The sequence below is a fragment of the Phyllobates terribilis genome, unplaced genomic scaffold, assembly GCF_046119375.1.
Source record: "Phyllobates terribilis strain yellow unplaced genomic scaffold, ASM4611937v1 Scaffold_11__3_contigs__length_659146591, whole genome shotgun sequence".
Classification (NCBI taxonomy): Eukaryota; Metazoa; Chordata; class Amphibia; order Anura; family Dendrobatidae; genus Phyllobates; species Phyllobates terribilis.
This window is the reverse complement of record NW_027362771.1, coordinates 115,905,968-115,930,052: the sequence shown is the minus strand read 5'-3', so window position 1 is coordinate 115,930,052 and position 24,085 is coordinate 115,905,968. Positions and strand designations below refer to the sequence as shown.

The 24,085-nt window shown below is 44.4% G+C and overlaps 1 protein-coding gene across 1 annotated transcript in view; it reads right to left on the bottom strand.

Moving 5' to 3' along the window:
* STAB2 (stabilin 2) overlaps positions 1 to 24,085 on the bottom strand; it is a 332,513-nt gene that overhangs the window by 193,956 nt on the left and 114,472 nt on the right. Inside the window, exons 8-15 of the mRNA XM_073651531.1 lie at positions 20,118 to 20,314; positions 19,871 to 20,004; positions 19,663 to 19,793; positions 18,793 to 18,872; positions 10,567 to 10,716; positions 9,839 to 9,982; positions 6,526 to 6,588; positions 6,316 to 6,432 (exon numbers count right to left, since the gene is read on the bottom strand). Of these exons, the coding sequence (XP_073507632.1) occupies positions 6,316 to 6,432; positions 6,526 to 6,588; positions 9,839 to 9,982; positions 10,567 to 10,716; positions 18,793 to 18,872; positions 19,663 to 19,793; positions 19,871 to 20,004; positions 20,118 to 20,314 (1,016 nt within the window). The remainder of the gene's footprint in view (positions 1 to 6,315; positions 6,433 to 6,525; positions 6,589 to 9,838; positions 9,983 to 10,566; positions 10,717 to 18,792; positions 18,873 to 19,662; positions 19,794 to 19,870; positions 20,005 to 20,117; positions 20,315 to 24,085) is intronic.

Genomic DNA, 24,085 nt, shown 5'->3' with positions numbered 1-24,085 from the left:
TCAAGGTCCTTGAGTAGCCTAGCCAGTCTCCAGACCTGAACCCAATAGAAAATCTTTGGAGGGAGCTGAAACTCAATATTGCTCAGCAGCAGCCCCAAAACCTGAAAGATCTGAAGAAGATCTGTAAGGAAGAGTGGGTCAAAATCCCACGTGCAGTGTGTGCAAAGTTGGTCAAGAACTACATGAAACGTCTGACCTCTGTAATTGTAAACAAAGATTTCTGTACCAAATATTAAGTTCTGTTTTTCTACTGTATCAAATACTTATTTCATGCAATAAAATGCAAATTAATTATGTAAAAATCATACAATGTGATTATTTGGACTTTTTTTTAGATTCTGTCGCTCACAGTTGAAGTGTACCTACGATAAAAATTACAGATCTCTCCATTCTTTGTAGGTGGGAAAACTTGCAAAATCTGCAAATAATTATTTTCCCCATTGTGTAAACAGAGAGATAGTGAGGGAATACTTAGCTAACATAAATTAATTCAAGTCTCCAGGTCCAGATGAATTACATCCTAGGGTACTGAACGAGATAGCAGAGGAAATTATTGAACCACTCTCAAAAATCTTTGAAAATTCTTGGAGAACAGGAGAAATCCCAGAAGACTGGAGAAGAGTGAATGTTGTCCCTTTCTTTAAAAAGGGGAAGAACGTGGACCCAGGGAACTATAGGCCTGTAACGGTTACTTCTATACCAGGAAAGATCTTTGAACAAATTATTAAACAACATGTATGCAAGTACCTTCATGAGAACGAAGTAATTAACCAGAGCCTGCATGCGTTTGTAACTAATAAGTCATGTCAGACTAACTTAATTTCCTTCAATGACAGAATTACTAACTGGGTGGATCAGGGAAACGCAGTAGATATAGTATATCTTGACTTCAGCAAAGCATTTGACAAAGTATCTCATAACATCCTTTTTGAAAAAATGACCAACTATGGAATGGACAAGGCAACTGTTAGGCAATGTGCCCACGATGCGTTTTTTAAGCGTTTCTGCAGCGGCAAAAGCGCTGCAGAAACGCTTAAAAATGCATGGTAGAAGGCCTGCCATGTTCCCCAATGATAATCCGCATGTGCTGTGCACATGCTGCGGAAATTTCCGCTGTGGATTATCATTGCGGAAAAAAACGTAGCACTACCAATTATTTTGCGGAAGTACTGCATTTTCGCCGCCATTGACTTGCATTAGATCGCATGGATTACGCATCACTGTATATGTAGATGCGCATTCAATGTGCGGATGGTACCCAGGTCTAGAGGAGAGGAGACTCTCCTCCGGACCTGGGTACCATAGAAAACTGTAAAAAAAAAAAATAAAATAAAAAATAAATATATACTTACCTTGTGGCGGCCCCCGCTGCACTCCTCCTTGCTTGCCGGCAGTTCGCGATGGACTGAAGGACCAGCGCTGACGTCATAGTCATGTGACGGGTCACGCGACGCTGACGTCGGCAGGTCCTTCAGTGTACCGCTGCCGGCAGCCGGGACGGTGAAGCAAGACTCCAGGGGCCATCAGAGGGTAAGTATATATTTATTTTTAAAATTTTTTACATTCTCTCGAGTCAAAATATATAAATCCATGCCGTTTGCATGGATTTACATAGTGTGACCAAGTTGACAAGCACTTTCCAAGTGATGCTAAAATCGCTTGGAAAGCGCTTGTCAACCCGCATGCGGAAATGCAAGTGAAGAATGCTTCACGTCCGCATGTCCCTGGCAGGAAAACGCATGCACAATCCGCATGCGTTTTTTTCTGCCAGGGAGATGCAGAAACGCTCAGGAAAAAATCCTGAGCATTTCTGCATTGTGGGCACATAGCCTTAGGTGGATTTATAACTGGCTTAGTGATCGGACCAAAAGAGTGGTCATAAATGGTTGCACATCCAGATGGAAGAATATCTCAAGTGGGGTACCACAATGCTCTGTCCTGGGCCCTGTGTTGTTCAACATCTTTATCAATGATTTAGATGAAGGAGTTGAGGGTAAACTGATTAAATTTGCTGATGACATAAAGCTAGGAGGGATAGCTAATACTAGAGAAGAGAGATAGGATTAAAAAAAATCTAAAAAAACTGGAACTGTGGGCAGCAACTAACAGAATGGTTTTCAACAGGGAGAAATGCAAAATCCTACATCTGGGCAAGAAAAATGAAAAAAGCATATAGAAAATGGGAGGAATAGGGCTAAGCAACAGCCCATATGAAAAAGACTTGTGCATACTAATAGATCGATCACAGTCAACATTGTGATGCAGCAGCAAAAAAGGCAAACACAATTCTGGGTTGTTGAAAGGAAAGGTGTGCCAGCACCAGCAACCTGTGTGTCTTTGTATCGACTCACTTATCAGCCAGACCAACTGTTGCCAAAGGATACCGGGTGCCACATAGAAACAAGTCAATGGTTATGTGGAAAAGAAGAAAAGTGGCACTCACCGGTTCTTTAAAATCCAAAGTCTTTATTTACAGCATTTAAAAATCAACAGCAAAGAGGGAGAAAGCACATCGGAGGACGATGACGTGCTGGCGTGCGCTTCATTGACCATCTCAGAACCCATTCAAGCGCATGCCAGCCCGAAATGGCCGTTGTCCTCTGTGGTGTTTTCTCCCTTCTTGCTGACGATTTTTATATGCTGCAAATAAAAAGTAGGATGGATTTTAAAGGACCGGTGAGTGTCACTTTTCTTCTTTTCCACATAACAATTCTGGGTTGCATTAACAGAAGAATAGTATCTAGATCACGTGACGTAATTATCCCCCTTTACTCCTCTTTGGTCAGGCGCCATCTGGAATACTGTGTCCAGTTCTGGGCACCACATTTTAAAAAAGACATAAAAAAACTGGAGAAAGTTCAGAGACGAGCTACCAGGATGGCGACCGGTCTGCAAACAATGTCCTATGAGGAACGGTTAGAGAATTTTGGGAATGTTTAGCTCGCAAAAGAGAAGACTGAGAGGAGACTTAATAGTTGTCTACAAATATCTGAAGTGATGTCACACTGTAGAGGGATCAGCTTTAATCTAATTTTCACAAAGAAAGACTAGAAGCAATGGGATGAAACTGAATGGGAGAAGATACAGATTAGTTATTAGGAAAACCTTTTGACAGTGAGTGTGATCAATGAGTGCAAGCAAGTTCTCCTTCAACTGAAGTCTTCAGAGGTTGGACAGACATCAGTCTGAGATGGTTTAGTGAATCCTGCATTGAGCAGGGGGTTGGACACGATGACCCTGGATGTCCCTTCCAACTCTAACATTCTATGATTAATTCCTTACAGTCTGTACACACACCAGTGATTAGGTCATAGATGGCATATATAAGCATGATCACTGGATAGTCCAGGTCATCTCATTCTTTTGTTGCCTGTAGTGATTTGTACATGTGGGAATGTGGCGCCGTCTTGTGATTTCCCACTTTTTCAATTTAATTTAGATTTTTTGTATTACTAATAAAATTTAATATTTGGTTTAGAAGTATGGTTCTCTTGTACACTTTTTTTATATGATTTAAGTACTAACCATGCAGGGTGCCCAATTTTTTGCATCTGCCATTTTCCTTTTTGCAATTTTTAAAATGAAAAAAATTACAATATATACAGTACAGACCAAAAGTTTGGACACACCTTCTCATTTAAAGATTTTTCTGTATTTTCATGAGTATGAAAATTGTACATTCACACTGAAGTCATCAAAACTATGAATTAACACATGTGGAATTATATACTTAACAAAAAAGTGTGAAACAACTGAAAATATGTCTTATATTCTATTTTCTTCAAAGTAGCCACCTTTTGCTTTGATGACTGCTTTGCACACTCTTGGCATTCTCTTGATGAGCTTCAAGAGGTAGTCACCGGAAATGGTCTTCCAACAATCTTGAAGGAGTTCCCAGAGATGCTTGGCAATTGTTGGCCTTTTTGCCTTCACTCTGCGGTCCAGCTCACCCCAAACCATCTCGATTGGGTTCAGGTCTGGTGACTGTGGAGGCCAGGTCATCTGGCGTAGAACCCCATCACTCTCCTTCTTGGTCAAATAGCCCTTACACAGCCTGGAGGTGTGTTTGGGGTCATTGTCCTGTTGAAAAATAAATGATGGTCCAATTAAACACAAACCAGATGGAATAGCATGCCTCTGCAATATGCTGTGGTAGCCATGCTGGTTCAGTATGCCCTCAATTTTGAATAAATCCCCAACAGTGTCACCAGCAAAGCACCCCCACACCATCACACCTCCTCTTCCATGCTTCACGGTGGGAACCAGGCATGTAGAGTCCATCTGTTCACCTTTTCTGCGTCGCACAAAGACACGGTGGTTGGAACCAAAGATCTCAAATTTGGATTCATCAGACCAAAGCACAGATTTCCACTGGTCTAATGTCCATTCCTTGTGTTCTTTAGCCCAAACAAGTCTCTTCTGTATGTTGCCTGTCCTTAGCAGTGGTTTCCTAGCAGCTATTTTACCATGAAGACCTGCTGCACAAAGTCTCCTCTTAACAGTTTTTGAAGAGATGTGCCTGCTGCTAGAACTCTGTGTGGAATTGACCTGGTCTCTAATCTGAGCTGCTGTTAAACTTCGATTCCTGAGGCTGGTGACTTGGATAAACTTATCCTCAGAAGCAGAGGTGACTCTTGGTCTTCTTTTCCTGGGGCGGTCCCCATGTGAGCCAGTTTCTTTGTAGCGCTTGATGGTTTTTGCAACTGCACTTGGGGACACTTGCAAAGTTTGCCCAATTTTTCGGACTGACTGACCTTCATTTCTTAAAGTAATGATGGCCACTCGTGTTTCTTTACTTAGCTGCTTTTTTCTTGCCATAATACAAATTCTAACAGTCTATTCAGTAGGACTATCAGCTGTGTATCCACCAGACTTCTGCACAACACAACTGATGGTCCCAACCCCATTTATAAGGCAAGAAATCTCACTTATTAAACCTGACAGGGCACACCTGTGAAGTGAAAACCATTTCTGGTGACTACCTCTTGAAGCTCATCAAGAGAATGCCAAGCAGTCATCAAAGCAAAAGGTGGCTACTTTGAAGAACCTAGAATATAAGACATATTTTCAGTTGTTTCACACTTTTTTGTTAAGTATATAATTCCACGTGGGTTAATTCATAGGTTTGATGCCTTCAGTGTGAATGTACTATTTTCATAGTCATGAAAATACAGACAAATCTTTAAATGAGAAGGTGTGTCCAATCTTTTGGTCTGTACTGTATATTTTTTCTGTCTAAAATACAAAGATAATATATCATCTTGAGATCATTTCATCTTTAACTTGCTTAATTGTTCACAAAAACAGTAATTTTGACCAGGGGTTGCCAAACTTTTACATCCCACTGTATGTCCCTTATCCTGGGCCCCATCCTGGTATATATAAAGGCACCATCCAGGTATATATATCCCCCATCCTGGTATATATGTCCCTTATCTTGGGTCCCATCCTGGTATATAAATACGCCATCCTGACATATACGTTACTTATCCTGGGCCCCATCCTGGAATATATAGGTCCCATCCTGGTATATATGTCCCTTATCCTGGGCCCCATCCTTGTATATATAGGCCCCATCCTGGTATATATATCCCCTTTCCTGGTATATGTCCCCCGAAAATAAACAATTATACTCACCTTCCATACGCTCATCCGCCACGCAGCATCCTCTTCTGAAGCTGGCAGCTGGCTTCACTGTGTAAGCAACAGGAGCGTGCCTCCAGTCACGTGCACACTGACGTCAGCTGCTGGCCTCTGATTGGCCGGCTGCATGTATTACCACGCACAGACCCGGCAGGTCTCTGTGCCACAATACATTTCTGCTGAATGTGCGCCAGAGGATGCACATCCAGTTGAAGTTTGTGCTGGCATCGCGGGCGGCTGGTCGGAGTCGAGACCTCTATGACTGTGGTCGTTACACCCCCTGATTGCTTATCTAGTGCCATCATATTCTGCAGTGCTTTACAGACATTATCATCGAGTTTTGGAGTGTGGGAGGTAACCGGAGTACTCGACTAAATGCAAGCGAACACGGGCAGCCCTAACCACTAACAAAATAAGTATGCATGCCTATATGTGACCCAAAAGTTATAAAAAACATGTTTGTCCAACAACTATGTATAGTTTGTTTCTGTGTTATCCTAATAAATGGGAATCCAAAAAATAAAAAGCCCCTCCTGTCAATATGCCATAAATATCTCAGACAGGAACCAATTTTTTTAACAGCTTGGTAGTGGTATAATTTTGCATTGTAACCCTTAAACTACAACACGTTGTCCAGCCCTGTGTTAGGATGATGTAAGAAAGTATCTACACCTCTCTGGATAGCAGGTAGTCCAATGTTCCATTTTCCATTTCAGACAAGGCACCATTGTTGGGTACAAAGACCGTGTAGGGTCCGTCCTTTTCTAAATCTGGCCCAAGGTTAGATTTCTGTTAAACATAACACACATGATATAAAGGATTACAATACTCCAAATCCATTTGTTGACATAAAAAAAAAAATTTAAATATATAATAAATTACCTCCAGTAAAGCTCTGAAACGATTGTATCTACCATTTTCTTGTAGTATTTCCATGATAGTCTCCTAAAAATAATATGAACATATTTTTTATATTTCTGGTAAAAAGAAAGGGTAACAATTAAGATGCATAGTGACCGATCAATCCCTCAGGTCCTCGCTGGCTTCTCCCTGTCTGCTCAGCAAGACCAACAGGACTGCCCCTATATACGCACATAGGGAAGGTAGAAGCCGGGCTCTGATTCATACTGACCATGGTTCTGACAGCAAGTATCAGCTGACAGGTTCCCTTTAAGTATAGACCCTACAATTTACTTATTACTCCTAGGATTAAGTATAGCTATACAGCTGAATATATTATATAACATTACTATAGTAACTATATAAAACGTTGTACATACCATAGAGAAAGTTCAGCTGGCTCCTATGGTGCCCGTGGAGAGATACTTTGAGCCTAGATGTGCCTTAATTCTTTTAATTGATAGTATGATCCTGTGCAAGGATCCTGTTATGCACACGCCCGGGCTGAGCGGCGTGTGCGTGTGATTGTAGTGATTCCACTGGACCATGAACCGGAGAGTGCCTGGAGGGGCGTGACTAAGTATCTGGCCGATCCGACCAAGATGGCACGACGGCATACGACGCCAGTGCACCAGGGAGAAACCGGGCAGAGGGACCAGGTGCTACTCCAGGTCAAACTCCGGACACGGGGGTTGACCCACACAGGGATTACTGGATCAGGCTGGTTAGGCTGGCGCACAGACTGGAGGGTATAGGCAGGCACGACTGGTATGCAGGCAGGCGGGTAAAGGCAAGCGCAGCTAGAGTGCAGACAGGGAGGCACTAGCAGGTAGGAACACAGGCGGGATAGGACCCAGTACACACTGGGACTCAGGAACAATACAGGTAGAGGGGTACAGGCAAGCACAGCTAGAGTGCAGACAGGGAGGCACTAGCAGGTAGGAACACAGGCGGGATAGGACCCAGTACACACTGGGACTCAGGAACAGGCAGGTTAGGCTGGCACAGACTGGTGGATATAAGCAAACACGGCAGGTATGCAGATGGGTGGATACAGGCGAGTATGCAGGCAGGGAGGTACTGGCCGAAAGGACGGGCTGGAGCACAGAAAGGTTAAGACCCAGTACAGACTGGGTCACAGAACCGCAGATGCGGTAGACAACCACAGCAGAGAGGGAACGCCCGAAGCGGTGGGCAAGAACAGAGCAGGACGGGGCTGCAGGAGCAGCGAGCAGAAGCAGGGCAGGACAGGACTGCCGGAGCAGCGGGCAGAAGCAGGGCAGGACAGGACTGCCGGAGCAGCGGGCAGAAGCAGGGCAGGACAGGACTGCCGGAGCAGCGGGCAGAAGCAGGGCAGGACAGGACTGCCGGAGCAGCGGGCAGAAGCAGGGCAGGACAGGACTGCCGGAGCAGCGGGCAGAAGCAGGGCAGGACAGGACTGCCGGAGCAGCGGGCAGAAGCAGGGCAGGACAGGACTGCCGGAGCAGCGGGCAGAAGCAGGGCAGGACAGGACTGCCGGAGCAGCGGGCAGAAGCAGGGCAGGACAGGACTGCCGGAGCAGCGGGCAGAAGCAGGGCAGGACAGGACTGCCGGAGCAGCGGGCAGAAGCAGGGCAGGACAGGACTGCCGGAGCAGCGGGCAGAAGCAGGGCAGGACAGGACTGCCGGAGCAGCGGGCAGAAGCAGGGCAGGACAGGACTGCCGGAGCAGTGGGCAGAAGCAGGGCAGGACAGGACTGCCGGAGCAGTGGGCAGAAGCAGGGCAGGCTAGAACCGCCGGAGCGGTAAGCAAAGGAGTCAGAGCAGACTAGAACCGCCGGAGCGGTGAGCAAAGGAGTCAGAGCAGGCTAGAACCACCGGAGCGGTGAGCAAAGGAGTCAGAGCAGGCTAGGCTGAGTAGGGGGGACAGGGCTCTGTTCACACGGAACAGACAGGAAGGGAAAGGCAGAGCCAGACACCCACAGGGTACTAGCAGAGAAGTAGCGAGTGGACCACAAACTCACAAACGGGAGTACAGAGACAACAAGCAGGAGTTAGGTACGAGTTCAGACTCTGCAGAAAAAGGAAGGGAACGGACATAGAGGCAAAACAGGTAAAGGATAGGAGAGAGTTCAGACTGGAACTGAGTGTACGGAGGAGACCAACACTGCAGCGGAATACAGGAGCGGGTCTGGGAATACGGCCCCCAGAGAGGCAGGACGAACAGGCAAGGTGCGTGTTCAGACAGGACAGACAAGATACAGGAGCAGGTCTAGGTAATCGGCCCCTAGAAGGCAGGAGGAACAGGCTAGGAGCGTGTTCAGACAGGTCAGACAAGATACAGGAACGGGTCTAGGTAATCGGCCCCTAGAAGGCAGGAGGAACAGGCTAGGAGCGTGTTCAGACAGGCCTGGAAATACAGCCTCCAGGATAGGCAGACAAGAGAACACAGAACGGGACCTGGCACCTTCAGAGTGCAAGCACACAGTGAATGAAACACTATGCTCAGGCAGGGATAGATGGGAGCAGCTGAGCTATATACCAGGTGACAGACAGCAATAGGCTGAGGACGCACAAGGGGTGTGACCCACAGCAGGTACAAAAAGCAGGAAGTGATCGGGCGCCGCCCTTAAGCAGCAGAAACAGACACAAACAGACAGCATGGAGGGAAGCCAGAGAGACATTCTGGACAGGAGATCAAGTGCGCGCTCTTGCACAGTGGGAGATGGACCACTATGCAAGGACGCCGCCAGGTATGTTACAGATCCTCTCTCCTAAGGCTCAACAACCTTACCAGGCAAGGGTGGAGGAATAACGGAAAGGAGATGTAGCAAACAAGCATCAGGTCCTCCTGTCTCAAGTGTTTAGGGGTATGAACCAGCATTAAAAGTGGGACACCTTATAATCCATGCCATAGGAACCTTTTCCCTCTAATGTGCTCATGACCATAACCCATCCATGAGAATCTGTAGTGATCATGTAACTTTGGAAGGCAAAAGTGGAAACAGACAGAAGAGGGCTCCTGTGTATGAAAAATATATGGGCCCTTGGCAGTCCAATAGCTCATCATAATGTACAATTCCACCTTACTTCTTGGGCACCTGCACAGGTTGCACCAATGGTATGTCTGTCACAATCTATACTTAGGGAACGGTATGCCTATGCTTGATTTTTTTTGTGTGGATTTTGAAGCAGATCAAACACCGCTCCAAATACCCTTTGGATACTCCTCAATACAAATTTTGATGCAGATCCGCTTCAAAATTCAAGTAAAAAAACTTAGTGTGAACATACTGTTATAGAAAATTGGTTACTTACTTTAGTATTACTTTCCAGAGTCGGTTCCACAAAGTCCATAGCCTTGTCTATGATATGTAGGATTCCATTGGAGGCAATTATATTTTTCTTTAAAAATTTCCCTCTCTTCTTACTTCCCCGAATCCTTATTTTCATCTCATTATCCTAGAAATTAAAGTAAACTGTAAAGTCCATTCATACTGATGAATAAGAGAATGGCATCCTGAATTTCTTCACCCGAAATTCACAATGAAGCTCTTGAGTTCAGGTCGGGAGACCTGCGACCAGTCCATACATCATGCTCCATACTCGGGCTGTTTCTTATGAACATCTGAGTGAGTTTTTTTTTTACCACCAAGCAAAAGAACATTTGTAGTTTCTTAATTACATTGTGAACTTTGTTTTATCACATTAAAGGGGTATTCTCATCTCCAAAATCCTAACCCAATGTGTCGTAGGTGTAATAGTAACAATATTGGCAAATACCTCCAATTAGAAATGTAGTTTAGTTCTCCTGATAACCTATGTCGCTTACCCCATGTGCAGGGCATAGCAGTAGCTTAGGTATCCATGGTTGTGACCATTCATACAGTGACAGTCAGTTAGGTGTTAGTGGTAGTAACTATGGCTATCTAAGCTACTGCAATATTGCTAATATTATTATTACACCTACTACATATTGGGATAGGATCTTGGAGATGGGAATACCCCGTTAAATGTAGAGATTCCTAGCATGTGTATAATCTCACCGTATCATCTGCTGTTATTTCCCCTGATTTTCCGGTCAGTGTGTAAATTAAATCGGTGCTGTTGAAATCTTCAGCATTCAGCTGCCCAGCAATCATATGAAGCTTGATAAAGTACAGAGCATTTTCCTTATTTGATTTAAGATTCTTTACCTGAGATACAAGAGAGGTCTTATGTTCATCTAATTCCATATACAGCAAAATGGTAGTTCATATGTTATAAAATGATTATATTTATTTGACTAATATTCTTTGGAATAATATACATTTGGAAGCAAAAATGCTTTTATTGATTTGTCCATGCAACTGAAATTTACACAGAACCTGGCAACTGGAGAAATGCTGTTAACTAGTGTTGAGCCACCCCCGTGGTGTTCGGGTTCGGTTCGGTTCGTCGAACACCGGGATGTTCGAGGAACTGTTCGTCGAACTGTTCGTCGAACACCTTAGAACACCGTCGAACACCGTTAAAACCAATGGCAGGCAAACAAAAACACATAGAAACACATAGAAAACACCTGCAAAGGTGTCCAAAAGCTGACAAACTGCTCAGAAGACACTCTCTTTAAAAAAGCCGGCCGGCAAATTCAGCAGCGGCATACACCGGTACCCGACAATTTAGACAAGAAGGAATAGAGCATCACACATAGATTAGATAGATAGAAACATGTCAGTCACACATATAAGAAGCACAGTGACAGTGTTGGTTACTGCACTTGTCATTTAGTGTAAAGGATTTATTAAAAAAAATATTAGTGTTTTCATGCACTGTCTCTTTAAAAAAGCCGGCCGGCAATTCAGCATCTGTACCCGACAATTTATAACAGAAAGAATAGAGCTTCACACATAGATTAGATAGATAGAAACATGTCAGTCACATATATAAGAAGTGCAGTGACAGTGCTGCTTACTGTACTTGTCATTTAGTGTAAAGGATTTATTTAAAAAAATAATAGTGTTTTCATGCACTGTCTCTTTAAAAAAGCCGGCCGGCAATTCAGCAGCGGTACCCGACAATTTAGAACAGAAAGATAGAGCATCACACATAGATTAGATAGATAGAAACATGTCAGTCACATATATATGAAGTACAGTGATAGTGTTGGTTACTGTACTTGTCATTTAGTATTAAAATAAAGGATTTATTATTAAAAAAATTGGCGTGGGGTTCCCCTTAATTTTAGGCTCTAGCGGAGGTTAAGCAGACGGCTGGGGCAGATGTTTGAAGCCTGGGAAGGGGGTAATACCCACGGAGCTTCCCAGGCTACTAATATCAGCCCCCAGCTGAATACATAGCCTTTACTAGCTATTAAAATGGGGGACCCCCCAAAAAAAATGACGTGGGGTCCCCCCTAATTTAATAGCTAGCAAAGGCTAGGCAGACAGCTGGGGGCTGATATTAATAGCCCAGGAAGGGAGCCATGAATATTGGCCCCCTCCCAGGCTAGAAACACCAGCCGTCAGCCGCCCCAGAAATGGCGCATTCATAGGATGCGCCAATTCTGGCACTTAGCCTCGCTCTTCCACGCTGCCCTGGTGCGGTGGCAGGGGGTAATAGGGTTGGGGTTGATGTCAGCTTATAATGCCAGCTGACATCAAGCCCAGGTTAGTAATGGAGAGGCGTCTATAAGACACCCCCATTACTAACCCCATAGTCAAAGTTAAAAAAAACACAAACACCCAGAATAAAGTCCTTTAATTGAAATAAAGACACAGTCCTTTATTGTTCTAAATTAAACCATACTTACCGTCACGCCCATTCCAGCTGAAGCCAACGATCTCCTGCAATAAAAGAAAAATAATAAAGCAACCTCATCCTTACCTTTCCATGGTTCCCACGACAGCTTCAGCTCTGCTACATCGAGATGACAGGCTGGACCGCAGCAGAACGCTGCCATCCAGCCTGTCATCCCGCAGACACTGAGAAGTGCAGGCTTGCTTGCGCTGCTCAGCGTCTCTCTGTGACGACATCCAGATGAGCCGAGTTCATGTCCAATGAACTCGGCTCACCTCATTCACGTCACTGACAGCGTGGGAAAATTCTCACGCTGAAGCGCTGATTGCAGGAGAATTTTCCCACGCTGTCAGTGACGTGCAGGAGGTGAGCTGAGTTCATTGGACATGAGCTCACCTCATGCACATCACTGACAGCGTGGGAGAATTCTCCTGCACTCAGCACTTCAGCGTGAGAATTTTCCCACGCTGTCAGTGACGTGCATGAGGTGAGCCGAGTTCATTGGACATGACCTCGGCTCATCTGGATGCCGTCACAGCGAGACAGTGAGGAGCGCAAGCATGCCTGTGCTTCTCAGTGTCTGCGGGATGACAGACTGGATGGCAGCGTTCTGCTGCGGTCCAGCCAGTCATCTCGATGTAGCAGAGCTGAAGCTGTCGTGGGAACCATGGAAAGGTAAGGATGAGGTTGGTTTATTATTTTTCTTTTATTGCAGGAGATCGTTGGCTTCAGCTGGAATGGGTGTGATGGTAAGTATGGTTTAATTTAGAACAATAAAGAATTGTGTCTTTATTTCAATTAAAGGACTTTATTCTGGGTGTTGTGTTTTTTTTAAATACTTTACTAGAAATTCATGGCGGTCATGTCTAATACTGGCGTGACCCCATGAATTTTGGGCTTGGGGCCAGCTGATAATACCAAGCTGGCCCTAACCCCTTTATTACCCAGTGAGCCACCGCACCAGGGCCCTGGATGAGTTGGGTACAGCGCCAGAAGATGGCGCTTCTATGAACGCGCCATTTTCCGGGGTGGCTGCGGACTGCAATTTGTAGCGGGGGGGGGCCCAGAAAGCTTGGGCCTCCCTGCGCTGCAGATTCCAGCCCCCAGCTGCCTAGTTGTACCTGGCTGGACACAAAAATAGGGCGAAGCCCCACGTACTTTTTTTTTAATTATTTCATGAAATTCATGAAATAATTAAGAAAAAAAGGCCTTCCCTATATTGTTGTGTCCGGCCAGGTACAAATAGGCAGCTGGTGGTTGGGGGCAGCCCGTTCCTGCCTGCTGTACCTGGCTGGACACAAATATTGTGCGAAGCCCCACTTCAATTTTTTTTAATTATTTCATGAAATTCATGAAATAATTAAGAAAAAAAGGGCTTCCCTATATTGTTGTGTCCGGCCAGGTACAAATAGGCAGCTGGTGGATGGGGGCAGCCCGTTCCTGCCTGCTGTACCTGGCTGGACACAAATATAGTGCGAAGCCCCACTTAAATTTTTTTAAATTATTTCAGGAAATTCATGAAATAATTTTAAAAAAATTGATGTGGGGCTTCGCACTATATTTGTGTCCAGCCAGGTACAGCAGGCAGGAACGGGCTGCCCCCAACCACCAGCTGCCTATTTGTACCTGGCCGGACACAACAATATAGGGAAGCCCTTTTTTCTTAATTATTTCATGAAATAATTTAAAGAAAATTGACGTGGGGCTTCGCCCTGTTTTTGTGTCCAGCCAGGTACAACTAGGCAGCTGGGGGCTGGAATCCGCAGCGCAGGGAGGCCCAAGCTTTCTGGGCCACCCCCGCTGCAAATTGCAGTCCGCAGCCACCCCGGAAAATGGCGCGTTCATAGAAGCGCCATCTTCTGGCGCTGTACCCAACTCATCCAGGGCCCTGATGCGGTGGCTCACTGGGTAATAAAGGGGTTAGGGCCAGCTTGGCATTATCAGCTGGCCCTAAGCCCGAAATTCATGGGGTCACGCCAATATTAGACATGACCACCATGAATTTCTAGTAAAGTAATTAAAAAAAACACAAACACCCAGAATAAAGTCCTTTAATTGAAATAAAGACACAATTTTTTAATGTTCTAAATTAAACCATACTTACCATCACGCCCATTCCAGCTGAAGCCAACGATCTCCTGAAATAAAAGAAAAATAATAAAGCAACATCATCCTTACCTTTCCATGGTTCCCATGACAGCTTCAGCTCTGCTACATCGAGATGACAGGCTGGACCGCAGCAGAACGCTGCCATCCAGTCTGTCATCCCGCAGACACTGAGAAGCGCAGGCTTGCTTGCGCTCCACAGTGTCTCTCTGTGAGGGCATCCAGATGAGCCGAGTTAATGTCCAATGAACTCGGCTCACCTCATGCACGTCACTGACAGCGTGGGAAAATTCTCCTGCACTCAGCGCTTCAGCGTGGGAGAATTCTCACACTGAAGCGCTGAGTGCAGGAGAATTCTCCCACGCTGTCAGTGACGTGCAGGAGGTGAGCTGAGTTCATTGGACATGAGCTCACCTTATGCACGTCACTGACAGCGTGGGAAAATTCTCCTGCACTCAGCGCTTCAGCTTGAGAATTTTCCCACGCTGTCAGTGACGTGCATGAGGTGAGCCGAGTTCATTGGACATGAACTCGGCTCATCTGGATGTCGTCACAGAGAGACGCTGAGCAGCGCAAGCAAGCCTGCGTTTCTCAGTGTCTGCGGGATGAGAGGCTGGATGGCAGCGTTCTGCTGCGGTCCAGCCTGTCATCTCGATGTAGCAGAGCTGAAGCTGTCGTGGGAACCATGGAAAGGTAAGGATGAGGTTGCTTTATTATTTTTCTTTTATTGCAGGAGATCGTTGGCTTCAGCTGGAATGGGCGTGACGGTAAGTATGGTTTAATTTAGAACAATAAAGGACTGTGTCTTTATTTCAATTAAAGGACTTTATTCTGGGTGTTTGTGTTTTTTTTAACTTTGACTATGGGGTTAGTAATGGGGGTGTCTTATAGACGCCTCTCCATTACTAACCTGGGCTTGATGTCAGCTGGCATTATAAGCTGACATCAACCCCAACCCTATTACCCCCTGCCACCGCACCAGGGCAGCGTGGAAGAGCGAGGCTAAGTGCCAGAATTGGCGCATCCTATGAATGCGCCATTTCTGGGGCGGCTGACGGCTGGTGTTTCTAGCCTGGGAGGGGGCCAATATTCATGGCTCCCTTCCTGGGCTATTAATATCAGCCCCCAGCTGTCTGCCTAGCCTTTGCTAGCTATTAAATTAGGGGGGACCCCACGTCATTTTTTTTGGGGGGTCCCCCATTTTAATAGCTAGTAAAGGCTATGTATTCAGCTGGGGGCTGATATTAGTAGCCTGGGAAGCTCCGTGGGTATTACCCCCTTCCCAGGCTTCAAACATCTGCCCCAGCTGTCTGCTTAACCTCCGCTAGAGCCTAAAATTAAGGGGAACCCCACGCCAATTTTTTTAATAATAAATCCTTTATTTTAATACTAAATGACAAGTACAGTAACCAACACTATCACTGTACTTCATATATATGTGACTGACATGTTTCTATCTATCTAATCTATGTGTGAAGCTCTATTCTGTCTGTTATAAATTGTCGGGTACCGCTGCTGAATTGCCGGCCGGCTTTTTTAAAGAGACGGTGCATGAAAACACTATTATTTTTTTTGATAAATCCTTTACGCTAAATGACAAGTACAGTAAGCAGCACTTTCACTGTACTTCGTATATATGTGGCTGACATGTTTATATCTATCTAATCTATGTGTGAAGCTCTATTCTTTCGGTTCTAAATTGTCGGGTACAGGTGTATGCCGCTGCTGAATTGCCGGCTTTTCATGTTTCACTGTTGGCACTGTTCCCATCGATTTGGGCAATCACTGTAATGCCACAACCACCATGGCTGTGGCATTACAGTGAGTGGCAGACAATCCATGCAGGACACGCTTTTGGTGTACGAACAGTTATCGAACATAACCTCGAACAGCCGAATTTTTTGCAAATCGTTCGGGTTCGTCGAACAACTCGAACACCGCCCAAAACAGCTCGAATTTGAGATTGGCGAACAGTTCTAGTCGAACACCGCTCATCTCTACTGTTAACCTGCAGATATGAGATTAATCTGCAGGTTAATAGCGTTACTAACCTGCCCGGTGCCTACACTTTACTGAACAATGCGGGGAGAAAATTCACTTTATTCCCCCTGCAGCGTTCGGGTTTCATTCAAAGGGGTTTGCACTGGTGCTGATTCAGTCACAGCTCTGAGTGTACAGAGTGGCAGCAGTCTGCTTTATCTTCGCTGGATATAAAATATAGGGGGGGACCCTTTTTTCATTTAATTATTTACTTAATGCGCTCTATTCCCAGGCAGCGGGTGCTGACTGCAGCTGTCATCAGCGTCACCTAGTCTCGCTGATCGCAGTGAGACCAGGCAAGGATGGTGACATTTGTAGTTAGCGCTATTTCCAGGCAGCAGGTGCTGACTACAACTGTCATCATCGTTGCCTGGTCTCGCTGATCACAGGGAGACCAGGCGAGGATGATGACAGTTGTAGTGAGCACCCGCCAGGGATAGCGTTAACTTTACTGTTTTTTTTTCCAGTCGCCGGAGCATTTCATTACGGGACGTGTAACACAGATGTCACACTGATGTTATCTGTGTGTCATCAGTATGCATGTGGGCGGTAAGCATTTGCTCTGTGCTGCTGAAAAAAAGGAACGTCTGCAGGTTTTTTACACGGACTGCACCTGACTGGTGTGCACCACCATTATTTATAATGGATGCGCATGTGTACATATATGCGGTGCTTAAAAAATGGACCACATACGGACCAAAAAACGGACGTCTGAAGGGTGCCTAAATGTGTATAAGGGCTCATACTCATCTGTATTAAAAACAGATAAGTGCAATGCTTAAAAAAATCAGATTGCACTTTGACTAATGTTAGTCAATGATTCAGTGCTCATCTGTAATTTTTTTCTCAGCTCGGATCAGACTGAGAAAAAAATTGCCTCATGCTGTGAGTGGCTGTGTATATCGGCTGAGACTCGTCAATGTAAATCAGTAGGTGTTACAAAAAAATCGCACGGCAAACGGACCATGGTTGTGAAGTCCCATTTTTACACACGCATCTCATAGAAATCCGACATTTCATCAGCCGAGTACAGTAAATTCACAGGAGGACTCGTCAGAATAGAATAGATATATACATAGAATAGATAGATAGATGGAAAGATGTCAGTGACATATGCAGTATCTCAGAAAAGTGAATACACCCCTCACGTTTTTGTAAATATTTTATTATGTTTTCTCATGGGATAACAATACAAAAGACATAAAATATTTACAAAAATGTGAGGGGTGTATTCACTTTTGTGAGATTTGTGTAGTTCAATGTTCATGTATTTACAGTAGCTAATAATTCAATAAATGAAAGAAAAAAATGGCGTGTGGTCTCCCGAATTTTTAATAACCAGTTGAGGAAAAAGCCGACAGCTGGGGCTGATGAGATCTTTCTCACGCAGCGAGCGGTGATGTCAGTGTGGTCAGTCGGCTTTCCCTCACCTGGTTATTAAACATTTGGGGGACCACACGCCATTTTTTTTAACGTATTTAATTTTGAGCAAAATACATGTACAGTAAGCTGCACTGATTATATCTCAATTACATCTATGTAGCTGTCTATTTATCTATCTATATCTACAATTGTTTTATTAGTTAGTAAACTAGCTAGAAAATTCCTGTATGTAAAGCTGATGTAAAAAATGCATTGCATACGGATTGCATACGCATGTCATACGGATGCTAGGTGAGAAAAATCGCATTGTACTCGCATGACACTCATTCAACTTTTAAGGAACAACATTGGACCGATTTTATAAATGCAGATGAGTGTGAGCCCTAAGGCCTACAAATTGTGGCCCTCAAATACTGTATGTACTATGTGTATGGGGCCTATTGCACACATCAGTTTTTCTGGTCAGTGTTTCATCAGTATTTTAAAGTGAAAACCAGGAGTGGCTCCAAAACACAGAACAGGTCCTATTCTTTTAACTATAGTTTTTTTCCCATATGTTCCACTTGTGATTTTTGCTTACAAACACTGATGAAACACTGACCAAAAAAACAGATGTGTGAATGAGCCCTAACTACTCTATACAACAGTTTTCCTCAGTCTATTTATGAATATTATCGGTGCTCTTTTAAGAACACAAAGGAAAAATGGACCTGCAGATATAGCAAAGGTTAAATTGACTCAGGTAACAAAGCACTGGGTAATTTGACACCTAAAATGACATCTGTCAATGGCTTGTGCAATGTTAAGTATTTTAATCCTCTTAAATAAGTTAACTTTCTATGACATGTTACTAAGATGGTGCATAAGTCAGAATAACCTTTGCTACATCTGTAAATTGTTTAATTATGATGTCACAATTTGTCATTTTAATCTCTCTCTTTTTTTACACATATTAATATACTTACATCCTTTGCTTTGATGCCTTTGTTTATAGGTACTAGAACAGTGAATGGTCCTAGTGATGACAGTGGCCAAGAATATTCCTCTTTAGGAAAAGGGAACAGAAATATTTATTAATGCTCTGGTAAAAGGAGAAGCAACATAAAAACAAACAGTCAAAGTAAAGATATACAGTAGGCCCCAATTCATCATTGCCTTTGCGATAGTTTTTTGTCTAGTTTTGTGAGTTTTCCGCCTTTTTTTGTGTGTTTTGCGCCTTTTTTTGTTTCCACACATTATTCTATTTGTGCCTTTTTTGGGAGTCTAGTTTAATTGTGCTTGCCTGTTTTTTTTTCTTTTCCACTTTGTCAGTGGAGTGTAGTAATTCCAGATGTTTTCGCCAGATTTATCAATTGAGACTTTTTAAAAAATCTCGAAATTTGGGGCAAATTCACTGTACTCCCTCCCCAGGTGTATTTTTGAGTATGTTGAATATTTGTTCATTCATTCATTCTTTGCAATTTTTGGCGCCAAAATGCAACTCAAAAGTCTCAAAAACAGATCAAGTCATGAAGAAAGCTTACTTTTGACTTGGCACCAGATACATAAATCGCGTGCGACATTTTGATGCAAAAACTTCAATTAATACCAACAGACAAAAAAGGAAAGTGACCTAAAAAAAACTACAAATGATGAATTGAGGCCATAGATTAGAATATCAAGGTTAGGATTGGATGAGGTTCCACTTTTCTGGCCATAGATGGGAGGTGGGTCCATGTTGTTGGACACCCACCGATATAACATAATCACATATGCAGGGAAAATGAAATATATGTTTGTGGTTAGATTACCCCCTTTAGAAAACACTTGACAGTTTTATAGATATCAGTACTTACCAAACAAGTCTATAGCAATGGAAAGTTTTCCCTGCCACTGTCCTGGTTCACTGTTAATTTGTTTCATACGTTCCAAAATGTTTCCATAGCAGACCACGCCATCACCAGAATAACCCTTTTTGCATACACATCTGTCAAACATGACAAATATTATCTAAATAGGATTGTTGTCTCATAATATCAACATGCATACAAGAAAAATACTCACTCAATTTTCCCAGGACCAACGGTGCTGCAGTTAGCATTTTTGCTGCATGTATTCTTAGTTGCACACACATCTTCCAGCTGGCACCCAATTCCCGGCTGAAAATTACTGTAACCTTCTTCACATTCACAACGAGACTGCAGGAAAATCAAGAATGCAGTCAACACATTGGTGTTGTACTATGAATGTGTCCAGTATTATTTTTTGGAAGCTACATGTTCCCTCTATATATAGTGTGTTGCTTTCTCACCTTTCCAGGACTATCATATTTGCAGACCGAAGATGGTGTGGGGCAATTTCCAAAGTTCTTCTGACAGGGATCAATGGGTAAACACACGACACCATCACCTCCATAGCCTTCTTTGCATGTACAGTTGTGTTGGTTTGGGCCAATGTAGAAGCAGTCTGCTGCCGCATGACAAACAGTCTTCAAGCAAGGATTAATTGCTGTAAAGAAAAATGAGTGTGAATCGCACATGCTTACAAATAGTAAAAGAAGAATTCCTATCATACTACACCATTGATTTGGTACAGTACTGATTTTAACAAGTCTGTATTTTTTTATCATCATTCACATCTTTCTGCTTAGTGAGCTGAGAATCTAAATCAGTATATTAAAAGCACACAGCAATTTTAGGAGGAGACCCACACAATCATGGGGAGAACGTTCAAATTCAGTTCAGATTTTGTCATTAGTTGGATTCAAACCAAGGAACCCAAACCTTACAGGCTAACAATACTACCCAGAGTTAAAGGAAAGCTATTATCAGAAAATGACCTGTTGTTTAACCCCGTTACCGCCAAGCCTGATTTCACCTTCATGACCGGGCCAAATTTTACAATCCTGGCCAGTGTCACTTTATGAGCTAATAACTCTGGAATGCTTCAATGGATCCCATTGATTCTGAGATTGTTTATTCCTGACATATTGTACTTCATGATAGTGGTAAAATTTCTTTGATACTACTTGCATTTATTTGTGAAAAAAATGGAAATTTGGCGAAAAGTTTGAAAATGTTGCAATTTTCAAACTTTGAGTTTTTATGCCCTTAAACCAGAGAGTTATGTCACACAATATAGTTAATAAATAACATTTCCCACATGTCTACTTTACATAATTTTTTTTGTTAGGAATTTAGAGGGGTTAAAAGTTGACTAACGATTTCTCATTTTTCCAGCAAAATTTACAAAACCATTTTTTTAGGAACCACATCACATTTGATGTGACTTTGAGGGGTCTATATACCAGGAAATACCCAAAAGTGACACCAGTCTGAAAACTGCACCCCTCAAGGTGCTCAAAACCACATTCAAGAAGTTTATTAAGCCCTCAGGTGCTTCACAGGAATTAATGGAATGTGGAAGGAAAAAATGAACATTTAACTTTTTTCACAAATATTTTATTATTTTCACAAAAGTAACAGGAAAAAATTGCAGGGCTCAGAAGGGAAGGCATACCATCTGACTTTTTGAATGTAAAATTTGCTAAAATAATTAGGGGATGCCATATCGTGTTTGGAGAGCCCCTGATGTACTTGTAGAAACTCCCAACAAGTGACCCCATTTTGGAAACTAGACCCCTCAGGGAACTTATCTAGATGTGTGGTGAGCACCTTGAACCCCCAGGTGCTTTACAGAAGTTTTCATTTTCCCCACACAAAGGTTTTTAGCCCCACATTTTGCATTTTCACAAGGGTAACAGGAGAAATTGCACCATGCAATTAGTTGTGCAATTTCTCCTGAGAACACAGATACCCATATGCGGAGGAAAACTACTGTTTGAGCGCACAGCAGGGCTTGGAAGGGAAGGAGCACCAGTTTACTTTTTGAATGCAAAATTTGCTGGAATAATTAGTGGATGCCGTGTCGCATTTGGAGAGTCCCTGATGTGCCTAAACAGTAGAAAGCATCCACAAGTGACACCATTTTGGAAACTAGACCCCTCAGGGAACTTATATAGATGTGTGGTGAGCACCTTGGATCCCCAGGTGCTTCACAGAAGTTTATAACATACAGCCGTAAAAATAAAAAAAATCAAATTTTTCCCACAAAAATGTTCTTTTAGCCTCCAATTTTTTATTTTCACAAAGGTATCAGGAGAAAATGGAACCCAAAATTTGTTGTGCAATTTCTCCTGAGTACGCAGATACCCCATATGTGGGGGTAAACTACTGTTTGGGCGCATGGCAGAGCTCAGAAAAGAAGGAGTGGCAGTTTGAAACGCAGACTTTAATAGAATGGTCTGCGGGCATCATGTCGCGTTTGGAGAGCCCCTGATGTGCCTAAACAGTGGAAAACCCCCATATGTGACCCCATTTTGGAAACTAGACCTCTCAGGGAATTTACCTAGAAGTGTGGTGAGCACCTTGAACCCACAGATGCTTGTACAACACTGACCTATGAAATGAAGAAAATATTTATTTTTCCCACAAAAATATTGTATTGGTCCCAACTTTTTTTCATTTTCACAAGGATAGCAGGACAAAATGGACCCCAAAATTTGTTGTGCAATTTCTCCTGAGTATGTCGATACCCCATATGTGGTCAAAAACTACTTTTGAGGCACAGGGGAAAGTTAAGAAGGGAAGGAGCGCCATACTGGAGTTCAGATTGTTACGCTCACGCCCGGACTGACTGGCGTGAGCATGATTAGTGATCCCACTGTACCATGAACCGAGGAGTGCCTGGAGGGGCGTAACTAAGTATCAACCCGATCCGACCAAGGTCGCACGGCGGCTTAGTCAACTCCGTGGACCAAGGAGGAACTGAGCAGAGGGACCAGGTGCGACTCCAGGTCAGAGCCCGGTCACAGTTGTTGACCCACACCGGGGAATGCAGGAACAGGCAGGTTAGACTGGCATACAGGCAGGTGGGTATTAGCAAGTACGGCTGGTATGCAGACAGGTGGGTACTGGCAAGTACGGCTGGTATGCAGACAGGTGGGCACTGGCAAGCACGGCCGGTATGCAGACAGGTGGGCACTGGCAAGCACGGCTGGTATGCAGACAGGTGGGCACTGGCAAGCACGGCTGGTATGCAGACAGATGGGCACTGGCAAGCACGGCTGGAGTGCAGACCGGGAGGTATTAGCAGGTTGGAGCGCAGGCTGGCTAGGGTCCAGTACAGACTGGGAGACACTTACAGAGCCGCAGATGCGGTAGACAAGCAGAGTAAAGTGAAACTGCCGGAGGACAAGGCAGAGCAGAGAGGAACTGCTGGTGCGGTGAGCAAGCAGAGCGGGGTGAAAACTGCAGGTGCGGTAGGCAAGTCAGAGCAGAGCGGAACTGCCAGAGCGGTAGACAAGGCTGAGCAGAGAGAAACAGCAGGTGCGGTGGACTAGGCAGTGCAGAGCGGAACCGCCGGAGTGGTGGGCAAGGCAGAGCAGAGAGAAGCCGCCGAAGCGGTGGGCAAGTCAGAGCGGAGAGAAACCGCCGGAGCGGTGGGTAAGGCAGAGCAGAGGGAAGCCGCCAGAGCAGTGGGCAAGTCAGAGCAGAAAGAAACCGCCGGAGCGGTGGGTAAGGCAGAGCAGAGGGAAACCGCCGGAGCGGTGGGTAAGTCAGAGCAGGGAGAAACCGCCAGAGCGGTGGGTAAGGCAGAGCAGAGGGAAACCGCCGGAGCGGTGGGCAAGTCAGAGCAGAGAGAAACCGCTGGAGCAGTGGGCAAGGCAGAGAGGACAGGGCTCTGTTCACATGGAACACACTGGAAAATACAGGAAGATACGGAGGAAGGGAAAAGGGACGAGCAGAACCAGATACACACAAGGTACTTACTATGAAGTAGCGAGTGGATACAAAACTCACAAACACAAGTACAGAGACAACGAGTTGGAGTTAGGTGCAGGTTCAGATACTGCAGGAAAAGGGAAGGTACGGACATAGAGATAAACAGGTAACAGGCTAGGATACAGTTCAGACAGGAACTGCTTCTGCAATGAGATACAAAAACAAGCCTGGGAATACAGACCTCAGAGTGGCGGAAACAGACTAGAAGTCACAGGTAACAGGCCTGGGAATACATCCCCCAGAGTAGCGGAAACAGACTAGAAGTCAGAGATAACAGGTCTGGGAATGCAGCTCCCAGAGTGGCGGAAACAGACTAGAAGTCAGAGATAACAGGTCTGGGAATGCAGCCCCCAGAGTGGCGGGAACAGACTAGAAGTCAGAGATAACAGGACAGGACCTGGCATTACAGTTGCAAAGACAAACTGAGTGAAGGTGT